This window comes from Pyrgilauda ruficollis, unplaced genomic scaffold (assembly GCF_017590135.1).
Source record: "Pyrgilauda ruficollis isolate IOZ18807 unplaced genomic scaffold, ASM1759013v1 scaffold48, whole genome shotgun sequence".
Classification (NCBI taxonomy): Eukaryota; Metazoa; Chordata; class Aves; order Passeriformes; family Passeridae; genus Pyrgilauda; species Pyrgilauda ruficollis.
In genome coordinates this window covers 2579939-2599155 of record NW_024526377.1, presented here as the reverse complement: position 1 = coordinate 2599155, position 19217 = coordinate 2579939, and the positions used below count along the sequence as shown (strand labels likewise).

The 19217-nt window shown below is 41.5% G+C and overlaps 1 protein-coding gene across 5 annotated transcripts in view; it reads left to right on the top strand.

The window, feature by feature from the left end:
* The window catches only part of RLF (RLF zinc finger), a 36944-nt gene extending 19177 nt beyond the window's left edge, over positions 1-17767 (top strand). For 2 of the 5 annotated variants that reach the window (XM_041479158.1, XM_041479159.1), the window contains 5 exons: positions 839-971; positions 9378-9580; positions 11140-11276; positions 12317-12458; positions 12630-17767. In XM_041479158.1, coding sequence (XP_041335092.1) covers positions 839-971; positions 9378-9580; positions 11140-11276; positions 12317-12458; positions 12630-17357 — 5343 coding nt within the window. In that variant the 3' untranslated portion in view covers positions 17358-17767. The remainder of the gene's footprint in view (positions 1-838; positions 972-9377; positions 9581-11139; positions 11277-12316; positions 12459-12629) is intronic. The other 3 variants (XM_041479161.1, XM_041479160.1, XM_041479162.1) reach the window with 2 other exon arrangements.
* Positions 17768-19217: the final 1450 nt, after the last annotated feature.

Genomic DNA, 19217 nt, shown 5'->3' with positions numbered 1-19217 from the left:
GTGTTAGACTCTAGATTCTTCCCATGTGTAATGTCTTTTTTAAATTCCTCCTTTACTCCTCAGATTTCCAGAGTTCAAAGCAGTAGGGCCCTGATCACTCTGAGCCATGTGCTGTGTGTAGAGGTTTTGTGGGTGAACCTCAGCTGGAGACCTGCTGATCATGGGGGGTCTCTGGGTCAGCTTCACAGCATCAAATGTGCTGGGATCAGAAATCCCTGGATCTTAGAGTAAATGCACTGGACGTAATAGATTAGTTTCTAAGTTTGCATCTTCATTTCCAGTAGAAGAAAGTTTTCATCTTAATGATGAAATATCCCATGGCATTTTTCAACTAATGGCTTTCATGACTCTGAGAGTGAATTGACTGGCTCATCTTTAGTGTAAACACTAAATGTACAATTTTAGACTCTTACCATTGTGTTACTAATTTTAAAAATCTAATCTTTCTTCTGAGTTTTTCAATAGCATTATATGCTTTGATACAAAATCATCCTTTGTCTTTCATACAATTCCTTTGTATTTTATACAATATATATACACATGTACATGAAGAACCATAAAAATTGCAGAAGAGTTACAGCTGCAGAATAGGCTTTTTGATTTAAGCCATTTCATTCAGCTCAGTAGTCTGAAATTGGAACATTTTGCAGTAGGATTAGAGAAGTGAAACGACATTGGACTATTAAAATCCCAATGCAAACTTGTCAAAGCAGTAATGACTGAGAGGAATAGTGTGAAAGTATTAGCATGTAGTGAAATACTAGGATAGATAATGTAAAATTACATTGGCTTTAATATTTAGCTGAGACTTTTAATGACTCTTTTTTACATTTTATAGGATTCACATGATGCTTTACTGGAATTTGGGAATAACAACCTCCAAATATTGGTGGATATCACAAGGGAAGGGGTATGGAAAAATCCAGTTCTTCTTAAAATTCTATCCCAGCAACCAGTAGAAACTGAGGAAGGTAAGAGTGTGTTTTTAGAGATAATGTGTGGTTGTTCAGAAATTACTTGGGGCAGTTTTGGTGGGTAAGCAGTGACTTGAAGACAGAAGAGTTGCATTTTAAATTGTATTGATTCATATCTTGCTAAATAATATTTATTATGAAACTGTCTCACTGGCATTTTGAATAATGTGTTCAATTGTACAACCAATGCATCTCTGCTTGGACTGTACTATCCATGAGTTTGAATATTTTGAAACTCCATTTTTAAAAATAATTATTTCTTTTTTGATCATAAAAATACAGAAATTTTTCTTCCTGAGATGCTTTGTTTCTCATAACTCTATGCTTTTAAATGTTTCCCTGAACTCTTCACAGGGAGGAATTGAGTATGTCCATACTTTTCAGAGGCATAAAAGATTCATGTGGAAGGACAGTGTGGAGTGTTATTAACTGTAGGTTGGGAGGCACTTTCTGTTTAGACTATGGAAATCAGATCTTGATTCAGAAACTGCTGAGAGGTGAGGAACAGGAGGTGCTAGTGTCACTTTATGTAATATAGTCTTTCTAACGTCTTATAGTAAATTCTTCCTCTACTCTGAATTTTTTCCCTGTTAGTGGTGCCATTAAGTACTTGTAGGTATTTTATCTGTGTCATTAACAGTGCACTAGACTGCATTTACCTCTGGTAGTGTAAAGTTAAAAATAATACAAAAGGGAAGAAGAGTTTAAAATTAAGTCTTAAAAATTAAGGAGAAAAAAAAGTTTAAGTATTTTAAATTTTCTTCCATAGCAGAATCCTTTGTTCTGGCTTCGGGTAGCCTCTCTTTGAGTTGAAGTATGTCAGTATTTTAATAAATAAATAGAAACATTACAGTTATTGAGACAATATGTTGCTCCTTGTGCTAAAAAAAGAGCAGCCAGTTTGGACTGCAGTCTTCTAGCCTTCATGTCAGGTATTAATAGCATGGCAGAAGCATTTGAACTGTTGTGGTTTAAACTCAGCTGGAAACATTTAACCTCACTCAGCTGCTCCCTTTTCCTCCACCCTCTCTGGTGAGAGGGAGACAAAGGCTCAGTTGAGATAAGAACAATTTACTTGTAAACAGCAATGAGATAAGAAATTGAACAGTGACAGCAACAATACCACTAACAACAGCTTATAAAAGAAATGATTGCATTCAAAAACACTCTCTGAGAAGCTCTACTGCTTTGGCCACAACAATCCCCTGCAGCACTGCAGGCTGGGGACAGTGGCTGGGCAGTGGCCGGGCAGAAAGGGCCCTGGGGTGCTGCTGGACAGCAGCTGGACACGAGCCAGCAGTGGGTCCGGGTGGCCAAGAAGGCCACTGGCACCTGGCCTGGCTCAGGAGTGGTGTGGGCACAGGAGCAGGCAGTGCTGCTGCCCCTCTGCTCGGGCTGCACCGTGAGTGCTGTGTCCAGTTCTGGGCCCTCAGTTCAGGAGGGACATGGTGATCTTCAGACATGTCCAGAGGAGGGCAACAAGGCTGGTGGAGGAGGAGTGCCTGATGGAGCTGGGGTTGTTTAACCTGGGGAAAAGGAGGCTCTGGGGGGACCTTTGCACTCTCCTGAAAGGAGGGTGCAGTCAGGTGGGAGTCAGCCTCTTCTCCCAGGCAGCCACTGACAGGCCAAGAGGCCACAGTCTTAAGCTGCATCAGGGGAATTGTAGGCTGGACATTTGGAAAAAATTCTTCACTGAAAGAGTGATTGGGCACTGGGGTGGTCTGCCCAGGGAGGTGGTGGAGTCACAGTCCTGGAGGTGTTTAAAAACAGGCTGGATGTGGCACTCAGTGCCATGCTTTAGTTGATGAGGAGGTGTGAGGCCATGGACTTTATGATCTCAAGGATCTTTTCCAGTGTAGTTAATTCTGTGGTTCTGTGGTGTTCATTGGAGCTCTTCTACACAGGTGCATCTTTAGGTAGTCTGGGATACTCCACAGGCACACCTAAACAGTCTGACTGTGACTCAGGAATCCTGTATTACACAAATCTGGCAAAACACGTTTCTCAAGCAAAGCATTAGACATTTTAAGTAAAGGGTACTTCTGGGAAGTTGAATACCTGCCCAAAATGTTGCTTCTCTCACATGTCTTGCATTTGTGGCAATCTTGGATACCTTGGTTTGTTTCTCTGCTTGCTGTCTGAGCAGCTGGAATTAGTCTCTTGGCCTTGTGTAGGACATGGTTGGAGTTGGTGTTAAGCAACTATCTCTGATGTCTACTAAATTAACTTAATCATTTGTTACCTTCAGAATCATATCAAGTAAATGCTAATTTCTGTAATAGATTGTAAGTCACTGATGAGTTACAAGGTTTGTCTTCCTTCTTTCACTTGTGTCACTTCTTTGATCTGTATGATGTTCTGTGCTAGCAGGCTCCATTTGAGAGAAATAGGAAGAATCAAAGTGTACTTCCTGCAGCTCCCAGAAGGGATGGCAGTTCTGCTTTTAAACTTGGGAGTAGGGGCTGCAGAAGGAGCTCCAGTGCAATGGATTTTCAGTTGCCTTAGTCAAGCTGCCATTTTAACCTTCAGTACAACAGCAGCTTCTCAAAGTGTCTTTTTCAGTCATCTAAAGCTTAGTTTCTTTGAATAGTTTGTATTTCATGCTTTTTGGGGTTTTGTGATGAGTTCCTGAAAAGCATTCCTAGTTTTTGCTGCTGTAAGCCAGATGTGAGAGTAGCTCAGTGTACCTTGCTGAAGCTGTGTTTTGTGAACTGGTAGTTCATGTTAATGATCATCAGATGCTTTCTTGAGTGAACAGTCCTGAAGGTGTGTCAGGTTCCTGCCTTTCTTGTTTAAAGTTCTTCATTTTAATTCTGTTTTTTAATGCACTGGCCTGGAAAAGGAGCTGACATCAAATATAAATATGGTTTGCCAGATTTGTTCCAGCAAACTTTCATAGCAGCATTGCATTGGGTTCTGTCTGCTGCTTCTAAGGCTGTTAATAAATTGCACTGCTGTGTGCTAGGCTGGTGGTTCCTAATTTTTACTGTCAGATGGCTGAGGATGGTTGGTTGGGGCATTAATATTTGCTTCAGGAAAGGGCTTTTAGGTGACTAAACAATACCAGCATTCTGATGGGACCATAGTTGATGCTGTTCAACAGTTGTGACATCCCATGTAGTTCTGTGCCTCATGCAGTTAGCTTTAATTCTGATTCGAAGACTTCCCCCCCACTTTTGTTTTAACAAACCCTGAACCAAGGAGGTTGGGGTCAGCTTGAGTGCAGCAGATGAATGCCAACAACTTGGTATGTCTGTCTTGAAGAGAGTTGGTTTGTAGGACAGCTGGGATAACCATGCAACAACTGCTACTGTACAATACACAGACCTCAGTGCCAGTTGTGCATACTGAACATACCTTGCTGCACATCAGCACCTGTCCCTTTGTCCTTTTCCACAGGGACTTTCAGCAGAAATGCTCACCCAAGAGGGTGCTGTTCTCTGGAATGTTCATCATAGTAATCACAGAGTCTTTTCATGCCCTAGTGCCATCCATGCTTTGTAAAGGTTGTATTCATAATATTGTGGTGTAACTTAAATTATCTTTCACTGCAAGTGTTTTGGGTAAGAGAGGAATCTCTTATTGTTACTTTTTGGTCCTGGCTTAAGAGAACTCTTAAGATATGTATAGAGTTGGAAACTGCACTGCCCTTTTGGCTAAAGGGTTTGGAAGGGAAGGGTTGCAGGATGTCTGCTGATTTTTATAGCAAGTTGTTTTAGTCTTGAGAAGTTTGATAGAACATTGTGACAGAACACATAACAGCAGGAGAGCTAGGAAGAGAAGGAACAAGAAAGTCTGTTCATGGACATGTATGGAAATGTAACAGATTTAGGACTGAGTACAAAATTAGGTTCTCTGAGGGAAAACAACTCTTCTCATTTTGCTGTCTATTCCTCAGTTTTTGTTCCTTTTTCAGGAAGAGGAAACTTTCCACTTTTGAGTAAAGCTAAGAGCTAAGACAGATGTCTGACTAATGACTCATTTCTGCATTTTGTTCCTACCATCATCACCTACATCTGCATGACAGAGGAGCTCAGTTTGTCATTTGCCTCCTTTGCAGAGTTCACTACACACTCGTTTGGGTGTGAAAGAATTGGCCTGAGGGCACAGACCTGGCACCCTTGGGGGGCATTTGCTTACTGACTGCTCTCAAAGACTGCAGCAAGTTGAGACCCTCGTGTGCATACTGGCAGGGCATCCACCTCCATCAGAGTTTCTCTCATTTGTGCTGGAAGATAAAAGTGTAACTTAAACTGAAAGTGTTTCATTTCACTGACTGCAAGTAGTCTTAAAATACTTCCCATGTCTTGACTAGCTGGCTGTGACACTTTAGTAAAACTTCATTTAAGCAGTTGCCAAGTGCATGTCTAGCTGTGTAAGCAAGAGGAAATCGGAAATCTTAAGAATTCTTAGAGGAGATAAAAAAGAGTTGTTGTTTTTTGGTTTTTTTTATTTTCCTAGTATGTCCCTTATTCCTCTTAAGGACCTGAAAAAAAGAAGTATTCTGTGAGCCAAGAGGTGTAGAAATAGGGACTTAGAGAATTGCTTTGAATTGCTTGTGGGCACTAAATTCCTGCTAGGCCCATGAATAGCAGTTCCACTTGAAGAGGTGGCTGATCTGATAATGGGTAAGCCAGCTTTGTGGGAGTTCTCCCTCAACAGTGATCTCCTGGCCATCTGTTGTGGTAGCAGTCTCATACATCAAATATCCGTACTGAAGCACTGTTAGCTTTCCTCGATGAGTATTCAAGCACAGTGTCATACAGATGCAATTTTTAAGGAAGAGAGGAGGCTTGTTTCCTAGCAACTGGAGATTTTACTGCAGGCTGCCTCTTGGTCAGGCAGTTCTTTTTGCTTTATTCATTGAAGTTCCTTTAATGTGAAGTGTCAGCTGGATCAAGAGTTTAATACTCAGAGGTTTTTCCTGTGGAAAACAGAAACCATTACCATAGATTTAAATCTTAAAATGATTCTCTAATGGACCACTAAGCTGACTCCTGCAGAATACAAGTAAGCTCCACTACAGGTATGTGGTATGTACCTGGCACCTGAAATGAGTTTTCTCTTCAGGTGTACTTTGTGAGTTTTCTGCCAACGAGGGTAGTGTCTGTTAGAAAACACTGTTGCTTGTTTGGGCAATATTTTAAGTGCAGAAAGCAGGAAAACTTTGTTATGTGCCATCCTCTCTTTTAGAAATGTACATACCATTGATTACTTAACTACTCACCTTGCATAGTAATAATAAGATGCTAATGCAGTGGAAGAGCCATTGAATATAAATATTTTCTTAAGTTGTCAGTCTAAAGCAAACATTATTTTTTAACTAATCCAGAGCCTCTTGCAGGCACTGCTTGACTACAGTTGCTGCAGAACACCATTCTAGTGTTTTATCAGAATGTCTCATGCATTTCCATGATTTCTTGCAGTTCATCAGCCAGTTTGTTCCTTGGTTCATGTGCATTACTGCATGTAGTGTAAGCAGTACACTTGTGTAGTGTTGAACCATCTCTCTTAATTCACAAGAGTCCTTTGAATGATGTACAGATCTGGAGACTCGTATCGAGGCTTTGTGAAGATATTTATGTTAAGCTGGAAATAGCACCACAGATATTTTGAAGAGTATGATTTCATCATGTTGGTTTTGCACAGCCTGATTTTTGGTAGCGGGGAGGGCATGGAGGTGGCTTCTGTGAGAAGCTGCTGGAAGCTTCCACCATGTCCAGCAGAGCCAGTCCCTGATGGCTCTGAAGGTGGACATGCTGCTGGCCAAGGCTGGGCCAATTAGAAATGATGGTAAGGCCTCTGTGATAATAGATTTAAGAAGAAAATTTAAAAAAGAGGGGAGCAATTTGAATTCCACCTAGAGAAGAGGAGGAGGCGAGAACATGTGAGGGAAACAACATGGAAACACCAAGGTCGGTGGAGAAGGAAGGGGGGAGGAGGTGGTCCAGGTGCCAGAGCTAAGACCATGGTGAAGCAGCTGTGCCTCTGTAATCCATGAAGTCCACGGGGGAGGCAGAGATCCACCCACAGGGAATGCAGAGATCCACCCACAGCCCGTGGAGATCCATGGGGGAGGCAGAGATCCAGCCACAGCCCGAGGGGAAGGTGCCCCTGCTGGAGGGGTGGATGCCTGGAGGAGGCTGTGATCCAGGGGGAGGTGCAGTGGAGAGAGGGGGTCCTGCTTCCAGGCTGGAGCAGCCTGTCCTTGCAGGACTGCAGCCCGTGGAAGAGTGACCCACGCTGCAGCAGTTTTGGGAGAACTGTTTCCTGTGGGAGGGACCCCACAGTGTCACAGGGGAAGGACTGTTCTCCCTCAGGAACAGAAGAACCTTGGGTGATGAGCTGACCAAAAAAACCGCTGTCTCCCTGCACTGACAGTGGGAAGGAGGGAGGGGAGGGGTTGGAGGAAGAAAAGGTGGTTTTGAGGGCTTATTTTACTTCTCATTGTCCTCCTCTGATTTTGTTAGTAATTAAACTCATTTTGTAGTGCTACATTGGACTTGTTTTGCCCGTGGATTGTTTTCTCCTGGTTCTTATCTCAACTCATGAAACCTTCATTAAATTTTTCTCTCCTCATTAAATTTTTCTCTCCTCTGCCCAGCTGTAGCAGGGGAGTGCCTGGCGTTTGGCCAGTGTCAAGCCAAGGCAAGTACATGTACTTTATCAAAGCTTTTGATGCTGTCTCTCACAGCATCCCTGGATTAAATGTCCAGGACACAGCTTGATAAGTCCACAGTAGCTTGGGTGAGGAGTGAGCTGATAGGTCAGGTGCAAAGAGTTACAGTAAATGAGATTGTCGGGCTGGCGAGCAGTCAGTGGTGGGGTTTCCTTAAAGTCTTCATAAATTATGTTGCTGTGGAAGTTGAATGTACATGAAATAAATTTGCTGATGATGCTGTGTTAGGATCTGTGATCTCCTTTGAGAGCAGAGGCCTTATAGAGAGATCCAGAGAGCTGGGCAGTCACCAACCATATGAACTTTAACAAGAGTAAGCAATGAATTCCCCTCCTGGGACATGGTAATCCTGGTTATATGGACAAACTAGGAGATGGAGAGCAGCCCTGTGGAAAGAGATCTGGAGGGTTTGGGTTGATGGCCACTTGAATATGAGTAATGTGCCCTGTCAGAGGGGCCAAATGTGTCCTGGGGTGCATCAGGCACAGCCAGTCCAGGGGAGGTGACTGTCCAACTCTTTCCTGTGCTCAGATGGCTTCACCTTGAGTCCTGCTTTGGGTTGGGCAGTTTTGGGTGCTTCAGTGCAGAAGGGACATGAGGCTACTGCATTGTGGCCAAGGTGGGGGGAGACCTCGAGGCTCCTCCTTACAAGGAGCAGCTGAGGTCTCTTGGCTTGTTGAGCCTGGAGAAGAGAATGCTCAAGGGTGACCCCATCACATTCCACACCTTCCTAAGAAGGCTGTGAGGAGGAGGAGGTGCTGGTCTCCTGTGTCTGGTGACCAGCAGCAGGACAGGAGGACATGCAATGAATGAAGCTGTGTCAGGGTAAGCGCAGGTTAGACATGAGGAAAATGTTCTTTGCCCCAAGGGTGGTTGGATACTGGAACAAGCTCCCCAGAAAAGTGGTCACAGCACCAAACCTGAGCCAGAGTTCAGGGAGCATTTGGCCAATGCTCTTAGTCAGAGTTTAATTTGAGGTAGTCCTTTGAGGAGCAGGACTTGCAGGTCCCTTCCAACTGAATTCTGTTTTTATGATAAACACCTGGGAAGAGCACGGAAATAAATCTGTGAGGCATTTAATCCAAATAAATAAATTTTGCTTGCTATTTACAAAAATAATCTGAATTTTTACTGTTGAATTAGTTCATCAAGTCTCATCATGATTAGTAGTATCTGCTTGTTTAAGAGCATAAGCCTAGAATGTCTTTAACACAATTCTTCAAAAGTTTCACAAAGATAATATTTTTACCCTCAACTTCATTTTACATATTTTGGCATTACATAGGGTTTTAACAGCTTGGGTGGAAAATTTTCCAGTTGAAAAGCATGTAATGAATGACTTAAAATACTTTTTTATTTTTGGAATATAAAACTGCAGTTGAAAGGTGATGATTCTGAACTTCAGTTAAACTGCTGGTATCTGTCTGCTGTGATCAGTGTCCTTTAGCCATTGCTAAAGGACATACATCTTTAATGGTGCTGTCTTTTGGGGGGCATGGTGGGGGGTGGCTGTGTAGGTAGGGGTCTGTTTTCTGTAGCCCACTATTCTCTTCCTGCAGAGTTTGGGAAAAGAGTCCATTGCTGTCACTTGTCACCGAGCCTAGAGTTTCCTAAAAACACAGTCACTGCACAGATTGGTGGAGAAGTGTAAATGCAGTGAGACAATTTCATTTAAGTGTCATCTGTAAACTGGTGTGTTCTCAAAGGATTTTTTCTTTTCCTAGCTAATAAATTGATTACACGAGAAGGGCCTTCCTTTCTGCAGATGCGAATAAAACATTTGATGAAGTCAAACTGCATCCCCCAAGCCACCTTCTTGTCAAAATTGTGTGCAGATTCTCCAGAAATTGCAAATGTTTCATCTTTTCGCCAAGCCTACATCACATGTGTGTGTTCAATGCTGCCTAATGAAGACTCCATTAAGGAGGTTAGTAACCTTTAGTCCCTTTTTATTACTTCCTTCCTCCCCCCCAGAAATCTGCTGTATTTTACTTTATCAAATGCAAAACTGACACATCTGCAAGGCCTTGCAGCTTGTGAATTGCTCTGGAAATGTCTGCTGCAAGAGGTCAGTTCTGGGTCTCAAGTTGAACACTAAAAGTCAGTGGACCCTAGAAAATGCTGGCATTGCTCAATGAACTCCAGTGTCAAGCCTGAATGGGAAACTGGGTTAATATCCCTGCTTCTGCTCTTCCTGCTGAATGAGATGTCTGCAAAAATCAGTTTAACTTCCTGTTGTTTGTTCTCTGTCATTGTTATTCATGATGTTATTCATGATTCAAATAAGTTTGAAATGTTTATAATATCAACAGCTGTTTAAAGTACATATTGCTAGAACACAGTTTGTTCTGTGAAGCAGAATAGATCCAGTGGAAAAATGTATTAAAATCTAGTGTTGTCTTAGTAGTAAATGTTCTTCATAATTACTTTGTGGCTTATATCCAAGCTGACACCCTGGTTTGATACACAGATATGTTCTACTTTAAGTAGACATTCCAGAACTTCCTTGGGATTTGTCTCCTTGTCGTGGTTTAGCCCTAGCTAGACCCAGGCCCCTCGTAGCTGCTTGCTCTACTCCTCTACCAGTGGTGCCAGGGTCAGAAGTGGAAGGGTAAAAGTGAGAAAACTTGCAGGTAGATGTAAAGACAATATAAAAGGTGAAGCAAAAGCCATGCACAAAAGCTAAGCAAAACCAGGAATTAATTCAGTTCTGCCCACGAGCAGGCACCTCCAGAAGAGCAAGGCACAATTGTGCATAATGGAGACTTGAGGAGATAAATGCCATCTCTCAACATGCTCCCCTTCCTCCTTCTTCCCCTCACTGCATGGAATGAGCATGATGTCATGGTCTGGAATATCCCTTTGGTCAGCTGGGGTCACCTGGCCTGGCTGTGTCCCCTTCCAGCCTCCTGTGCACTCCCAGCTTCCTTTGCTCTGTGTGAGTGCTGCTCAGCAATGGCAAAAGCATCTCTGTGTTATCAACCCTGTGTGCAGAAATCCCAAAGCCACGAGGGAGAAAATTAACTCTACCCTAGCCAAAATCAGCATACTACTCCAAACACTTCTGTTTCTATCGTCATGCTTTGAAATGTGGTTGTCCAGAATCAGCACCTAGGGATGAAGAGAGCAAGAGCCTGGCTTTTTCACAGCTCTTGATCTTTTTGGACCTGGCTTTAATTTTCAGAAGTAACACAAGAATCCCTGTAAGTGTAGAGAGACAGAATGGGAAGTTTTAGATAGATGGTTGCCTGCATGCAAATCTTTAGCTAAGCTGCCCAAAGTGGAAGGTTGTCCCAAAGAAAACTAATACTGAGAAGGGCTCAGAACTAACAGGTGAACTTCTCATAACATTTTGTAGCTGAAAGGCATGATCTCTGGGTATGGGAGACATAATGTTTTGTTTGTGAGACTTTGATATAGTAAATATACATGTCTTTTGTAAATATACTATGAATAAAGTGCCTTTTCTTTTTAATTTTCTTTAAGATTGCAAAGGTGGATTGCAAAGAGGTACTAGACATCATATGTAATCTAGAATCTGAGGGACAAGAAAATACTGCATTTATTCTTTGTACAACATATCTTACCCATCAGCTTCAAACAGCAAATGTATATTGCTCTTGGTAAGTATAAGTTGCTTCTGCTAACTGTTCCTCACTAGCTAGAATTGAGTGAATAAAGTACAAAAATATGTAGAGAAGGTGGATTTATCCTGTACTTGAGAAGTGCATCAGACTGAAGTTCTTCCTAGATAATTACTTATTTTGTCACAAGTTGCTATGCTGATAGAGCAGTTAGAGAAAAGTAATGTTTAAGCAATTTAAAACTGAAATAGCACACTGTTGGCATGAACATTCATACTTCTGTGGGGTAACAGATCTGTCAGTGGTGGTGGGTCAATGCTCTCGGGGTTGCTATTAAACCCCTGGCTTTGTGGTTCCACAGAGTATGTTGTCAGTCTGTTCTTCCCTTGGGAGTACTTGGCCCCAGGAAAGTCTGGTGCATTTTTTGGACCTGTTCCACAGAGATGGCAGTATTAGGAATGAGCAGAAGCAACATCCTCTTGCTTCTCTCCACTTCCCCTCCAAGAGACTTTAAATATTTTTATAATTTCTGTAACTCCAAGAATTCTCAAGTTCCAGGTGTCTTCCCTGGGGATGAGATGGGAGAATGAAGTCTTGTGTCTAATGGTAATGTTGACCCTGCAGAGGTGTATCAGTTGAAGTTCTAGTAGTGTACCTAGCAGTCCTTGTACAGCTGCTTGCTTATTGGAAGAGAAGTGGCAACTTTCTGTTATTATTCATCTTACCCATTTTAAATTTCTACTTGAGAGGTAAAGACTCTGGAAGTGTGGGACTGTGGGTTTTTTTTCCTAGAAAGGAAGTCTGCAGCTATAGATGTGTGCATTAAGTGAGATGAATCCCAGTGCCAGTGCCTTTCCCCTGTAAGGATCAGGAGATACACTGGGGTTTGATCTGGTGCTGGAGTGGGGCACAGGAACAGTTCTCTTCAGTGTCACTTGGAGATCAGGACCTAATTGAAGTGTGTGCTGTCCTTGAATAACACTTACATTTTTCTTGGCATCAGCTCTGAACTGACACTGTGACTGCACAGATTGTGTGTATCTGCAATGTTCTTACGTTGTGCTTTCAACTCTTCACAGGGAACTGACACTTTTCTGGAGCAAACTGCAGAGAAGAATAGATCCTTCCTTAGATTCCTTTTTGGAGAGATGTCGTCAGTTTGGCATCATTGCCAAGACACTACAGCATCTATTTTTCTTGATAAGAGTCATACAATCTGAAGTAAGTAACAGTCCTGAGTCTTTGGGCACAGCTAAAGCTGTCTACATTAATTTATTGTTTTCTTAATAATTCTATTGAACTGAGAAAAAAAATATAGCTTATTTCATTATTCATACTTTCTGATTATGCCTAAGAACATACTAATAAAAATCTTCTGTTTCCTTTAAACAGGCAGAGGAAGCAGGACTTGCAGTGTCTGTGTTGTTGTGTGTGAGAGCCCTTCAGATCAGGTCCAACGGAAGCGATGAAATGAAGACATCAGTGTGCAAAACAATTGCTTGCCTTTTACCAGAAGACCTTGAAGTTAGAAGAGCCTGTCAGCTCACAGAATTCTTACTTGAGCCAACTTTGAGTGGATTTAATGCCTTGGAAGAGCTCTATATGCAACCAGACCAAAAATTTGATGAAGAAAACGCACTGGTTCCAAATTCACTCCGCTGTGAACTGCTGTTAGCTTTGAAAGCATATTGGCCATTTGATCCTGAATTTTGGGACTGGAAGACTTTGAAGCGGCATTGTCTTAAACTATTAGGGAAGGCAGCTTCTGATTCCGAGGATGATGCAGGCTGTCACATGTCACTCAATGAAACTGACATGTTAGAAACTTTCTTTAGTGACTATGATGAGACAAAAGAACACAAATATTATGATGGGAAAGACACGATGAGCCACCCTAAGGAAAAAGCAAGAGTAAAAAAACCAATTGGTTCTTCAGAAAGATACCAGAGATGGCTTCAATACAAGTTTTTTTGTGTGCTCTGCAAAAGGGAGTGTATAGAGGCCAGAATACTGCATCATTCTAAGATGCACATGGAAGATGGTATTTATACATGTCCTGTTTGCACAAAAAAGTTCAAGAGAAAGGAATTTTTTGTACCACATGTAATGGAACATGTTAAAATGCCACCTAGCAGAACACACAGACCTAAAAAGAAAATAATTCTGAAAAAAGAGAGATCACCACAAAAGGCAACAGCTTCCAGCAGCCCACCCCCAGTGTTTCCAGAAAGGTCACACCAGGCACAGCTCCCTGAAAGCTTTGACGATGACACAGAGGAATATGTCACATTCAGCCAACTGGAAAATTGCCAGCTGCAAGACAGAGACATCTACCCCTGTCCTGGGACAGATTGTTCTAGAGTATTTAAACAGTTTAAGTACTTAAGTGTACATCTGAAAGCTGAACATCAGAACAACGATGAGAATGCAAAACACTACCTGGACATGAAGAACAGGAGGGAGAAGTGCGCGTTCTGCCGCCGGCACTTCATGACCTCCTTCCACCTGCGGGAGCACGAGCGCGTGCACTGCGGGCCCCAGCCCTACATGTGTGTGTCCATGGACTGCTACGCCAGGTTTGGCTCAGTCAATGAGCTGCTCAACCACAAACAAACCCACGATGATCTTCGCTATAAATGTGAGCTAAATGGCTGTAATATTGTTTTCAGTGACTTAGGGCAGCTTTACCATCACGAGGCGCAGCACTTCAGGGATGCGTCGTACACTTGTAACTACTTTGGTTGCAAGAAGTTTTATTATTCAAAGACTGAATTTCAGAATCACCTTGCAGCACATGATATTAAAGTGTCAAATGGGGAAGGGAAGCAAACGCTGAACCTTGAAGGGTTGGTTTCAGAAGAAAAATCCAGTTATCTTCCAGAGTCTCAGCTGCTTGAACAATCTGAAAATTCCAATCTGAATGATAACTTGGATCCCTCAGGCTCTCAGGAAATTCCACAGGTGAAGGAAGAATCTCTCTCTGACAGTGAAGATCTCAACAGTGAAAGTAATTGCAGCCTGCATTGTGGGAAGCACAGGGCAGATGCTGCAGCAAGCCAAGGTCAGACATCTCCACGGCTGCTTGGAGCAGTGGCTCACAACCAGTCAGTTCCAGGTTTTGTCGTGTCCCAGGAAGGAGTCTTCCATCCAGCAAATATGAAACAACAGTGCTCCAATGTGGCAGTTTGTTTTGATGAAAAAAATCTTTCTTGTGGTTTTGAAGGCTGCTGTTCCACCCACAAAAATTCCAGAAGTATGCAAAAGCACCTTCGAAGAGTCCATCCGTACAACTTTAAAGGTAAAAGAAATATGGAAATGAAAACTAAATACTTTCTCGATCTGTTGAGTGATGCTCAGGACAGTAAATCCCCTACAGATATGAGTCCAGAGTTAGGTCATCATTCTGATACAAATGCTGACTCTCCAGAAAGCGTGTGTTGTGCTGTAGATGCTAAAGGAAGCAGTGGCCTGAGGGAAGAAACTTGTCCTTCTTCCCCAGAAACATCTTTTTATGACAGCTCTAAAGAACTAGATATTGAAGATAACATGTTGGAACTAATGTTAGGCTTGAAACATCTAAGCTTAAAAAATAACATTCAGAATTCTTCAAGACAAAAATCTTTTCTGGGTTATTCATCTAGGGATGCCAAGTGCCCTGAGTCAGTTGATGAAGCTACCTCAAAATTTCACCTTCAAGAGCAAGAAGATAATTTACCCAGTCAGTACCTTACTCAACTGGCAGCTAAACCATTTTTCTGTGAATGTCACGGATGTACATGTGAGTTTGTGACCAGAGAAGCTCTCTTAATGCATTATGTTAAAAAGCATAACTATTCAAAGGAAATGGTTCTTCAGCTAAATATGTTCCAGCATCGGTATTCGCCATTTAAGTGTCATATTTGCCAAAGATCATTTACAAGAAAAACACATCTTCGAATTCACTATAGAAACAAACATCAAATTGGCTGTCAGAGGGTGGCTCACAAGGCATGTCCTAGTGAAAAATTTGATCATGTAGGTTTATGTACAGAGGACATGCATAAGAATAGCACTGCTTCAGTGCCTGCCTGTGCAAACAGCGTTGGGTTCTCTGGACATTCGGACTCTGAACAGCTGTGTCACCCAAAAAAGGAAGACTGCTGTTCTGAGACTGATTTGGAGTCCAATGAAGAGACAGACAATGATGTAACAAGAAAAACATCTAACATAACTTCTCTGGACAGTCATAGGGAAGAACTGGAAGCAAGACAGGGAAGAGGAAGCAAAAGAACAGTTGCTAAAGGAAACTTATGTTACATATTGCATAAGTACCACAAACCATTTCATTGTATACATAAAAGCTGCAACTCAGCATTCACAAACCAGAAAGGTTTGATTCGCCATTACAGAACTGTTCACCAGTATAACAAGGAACAGCTCTGCTTAGAAAAAGACAAAGCAAGAACAAAGAGGGAACTTGTCAAATGTAAAAAAATATTTGCATGCAAACACAAAGAGTGTGGTAAGCGTTTTCTGTGTTCTAAAGCTCTTGCTAAACATTGTAGTGACTTCCACAATGAAATCTTAGAGGATCAAAAACTGCTTTCTGAAGCTGAGTCTGCCAGATTTGCTTGTAACCAAGCGCACTGCCATGCTGTATTTTATACATTTAATAAGCTTAAACAGCACCTAATAGAAGAACATGCCAATGAAGAAAAATTAAACAAAGATTTTGAAATCCATTGTGACCTTAATGGCTGCAATCGAATTTTCACAAATTACAGTCACTATTCTCAACATGTATATTTCAGACACAGTGAGTATTATGATAGTCTCTTTGGAAATCAGAAAGAGGAGGAAGATGATGAAGATAAAGATAAAAATGAGCAAAATTGTTTGAAAGACAGTTTTGGCACAAGCAAGCAGAATGGGAAGCAATTAAAAGAAAAAGCTAAAAGAATTAACAGAAGCAGGGAAAAGCATTTGCTGAATTTCAAAACAAAAGAGGAAGCCCTACAAATGTGCAAGGAGAAGTCTAACCAGACCCAGTACCCCTGCATGGTGCAGGGGTGCCTGTCTGTTGTCAAACTGGAAAGCAGCATCGTGAGGCACTACAAGCGCACACACCAGATGACCAACATGTACATCGAGCAGCGCCTTCAGAAACTCGTTCTTTGTGTCAAATGTGGCATCATGATTGAAAAGCAGTCTTGCTCTGACACAGCTTCAGACTTGGATAAAAAAGGTGTAGAAGTTAATGAGGATCAATCAGCTAATTCAGAGCCTGTGCAGGAAGGTGACAAACCCCTTGTTCCAAACCCTGCATGTGATCCTCCCGATGTGAGTAATGATGACCAAAAACAATGTTCACCGAGTAGTGTGAATTGTGATGCCAGTGCCTTTGTGTATTCAGGCACTTTAAAATATAACCACAGTTCAAAGAGCACCTGTTTTGAAGAGCCTAACACCAGGGAGACAACTGTGTGTAAAACTGAAGATCTTTCTGAAAGCAGTGAAAGAGAGAATAGCTCTTCTTTGTCCAGTTTACAATTAGAGTTGCCAAGAGAGAAAGACCCAGAAGGATGTCAACATAGTGCAGTTAATCAGAATGCAAAAAGAAATGTACTTTGTGCTACAAAAGACAAATTTCAAAAGCCTCCTGTGTCCAAACCATTTGATTTAAAGACATATAAACCAATGGGATTTGAGTCTTCATTTTTAAAATTTATTCAGGAAAGTGAGGGAAAAGATGATGATGATGATGATGATTGTGATGAGGTCGTAGAATGGGAGTCTCCTGAGCAGTTGCCAGTAGATGAAACTTTGCAAAAAGAGGGAGGCAGTCAAGGAAATACACCAGTAAACAACTTTGTAAGTGATGAAAATGTAATCATAAGCCCAAATAATCCTGGGCAGCTAACAGAGATCCAGCCCTTGCTGTCGGAGTCCTCATCTGCCCCTTCTTTAGAAAATCTGAGGGCAATCTTGGACAAGGCCCTAACGGACTGTGGAGACCTTGCCTTAAAACAGCTGCATTACTTACGACCAGTCGTAGTTCTTGAAAGATCTAAGTTTTCCACACCTCTCATAGATTTATTTCCAACAAAAAAGGCAGATGAGCTGTGTGTAGGAAGTACATAAGTAGCTTTGCTTAGAGCAGATAGCCTCCACTACTGCTGTACGGGGAGAACTTCAAATTAGAACAGTAATTGTTACAGTACACACTTTTTAGGTTAGTTTTGACTGTTTAATTCCATGAATGTATAATATCTGTCAAAAGTAATGGCCAAGTTAATTTAGCTCCCCATTTTTTTCAATGAACAATGCTGATTTTGGTGCTATTTAACACATCAGAATACTGGGGGCTTCCTCTTGAGTAAATGTGCATGATTGTATATGGAACAAGTACTGGGGTACCAGGGTTTGGGGGGCGATGGAGTTATTACTTGACTTGAATGTGCACCCTAGGGTGCTTTGTGTAACATATTGTACACTACAGCATCTTATATTTTTTGAGTTATGAGTTTCAATAAATTACAGTTTTTCACCCATTTGTTTACTGTACAGTAAATCTTTAATGTGCTTTACTTGTAACTGAGTTTGGGACCATTCTGAGTGCATTGGACAGTGTTGCTTAAGTTTTATGCATTTGTAGATAATTTATCAGACTGATAAAATAGATACAGAAAAGTAAAGTATTACATTTTATTTTACAACATTCTCTGTGATTTTTTCAGACTTGAAAGAACTATAATTAGTACAGGCTTACTAATTACACTTATGCATGAGAAGGTGTTTGTTCCTTTAAAGGCAGAGGGTGTTTCCTGAGACTGTCTGGCACCACCTGAGTGTGTGATGAGTGTTGCCAGACTTCCAAGCAGGTTGTGTCACATGAAAGTACCAGTATACATCCAGAGTTCCCTGCTTAGCTTTTTGGACAATGAATGAAACCTAGCTGGAAGATTCAGCAGAAGAGTCAGCTAATATTTTAAACTCTGTTTCTTGTTCTGTATTGCATTTCTTACCACACATGGCTACATCACAAGGCCCAGAATCCCTGTCCCCTATAGGGAGTATTTCCCCATCTCCATGGGGATTCTAATGAGCAAGCAGCAATCACAGCTTCTGACTGTCTGAGGGCTTGGGTGTTGTTGGGACTTCTAAAATCACAGTTTTATACTGTGATCTGAAAAGCAGCAGTGGAAAGGAAATGGAAAAAACTTTGGGAAATGTTTAAAACAGAGCATGAGTATTGGCTGGGTGCAGAAATGATGGCAGCTGTCAAACTGTCTAGTGAACTGTGGTATGACCAAAATGAGGTAGAAATGGCATCTTCGTACTACAGTTAGGAAAATAAAGTTATTTGGGCATCCTTAAAAGTTAGGTTAAAATCATACACTAAGCAAGAGAAGTGTAGCTTACTGCCTAGCCTTTAATGTAATTTCCTCTCTAAACTATAAGCTTCTTTTAATAAAAGAAATATGGTGCATCAATCTTCTCACAAAGTTCTAAAAATGGAAGTAAGATGTGTCAAAAGGTTAAATACTGCAACATCATCAAACAGCCTTCAATGTGTTCCAAAGTAATTAATATAATGAAGTATCTTTTAATTTCAAGTTTGAGATATGTTTTAACATACTTGAATCTTCAAGATCTCAAGTGTGTTCCAAAGTAATTTCTCTCTCTAATACAATGAAGTACCTTTTAATTTCAAGTTTGAGATATGTTTTAACATACTTGAATCTTCAAGATCTCAAAACAGGAGAAGAGTTGAACAGCAAACTCAACAGACTTGTGGCTGCTTCAGGTATTGGGCCAGAGAGACCAGAGAGACCCACCGTTACCCTCTCAGGGTCTGAGTATCCCAGAGCAGAACCTGTCCCTTTGTGGTCAGCATGAATAGTAAATTCCTTGAGGCTTGCAGACTTCAGTTTCAAGTCAAGCACCTGTATTTCCCACAAAACAAGTTGCGTGTGAAACTCATTTCCTCAGATGCAATTC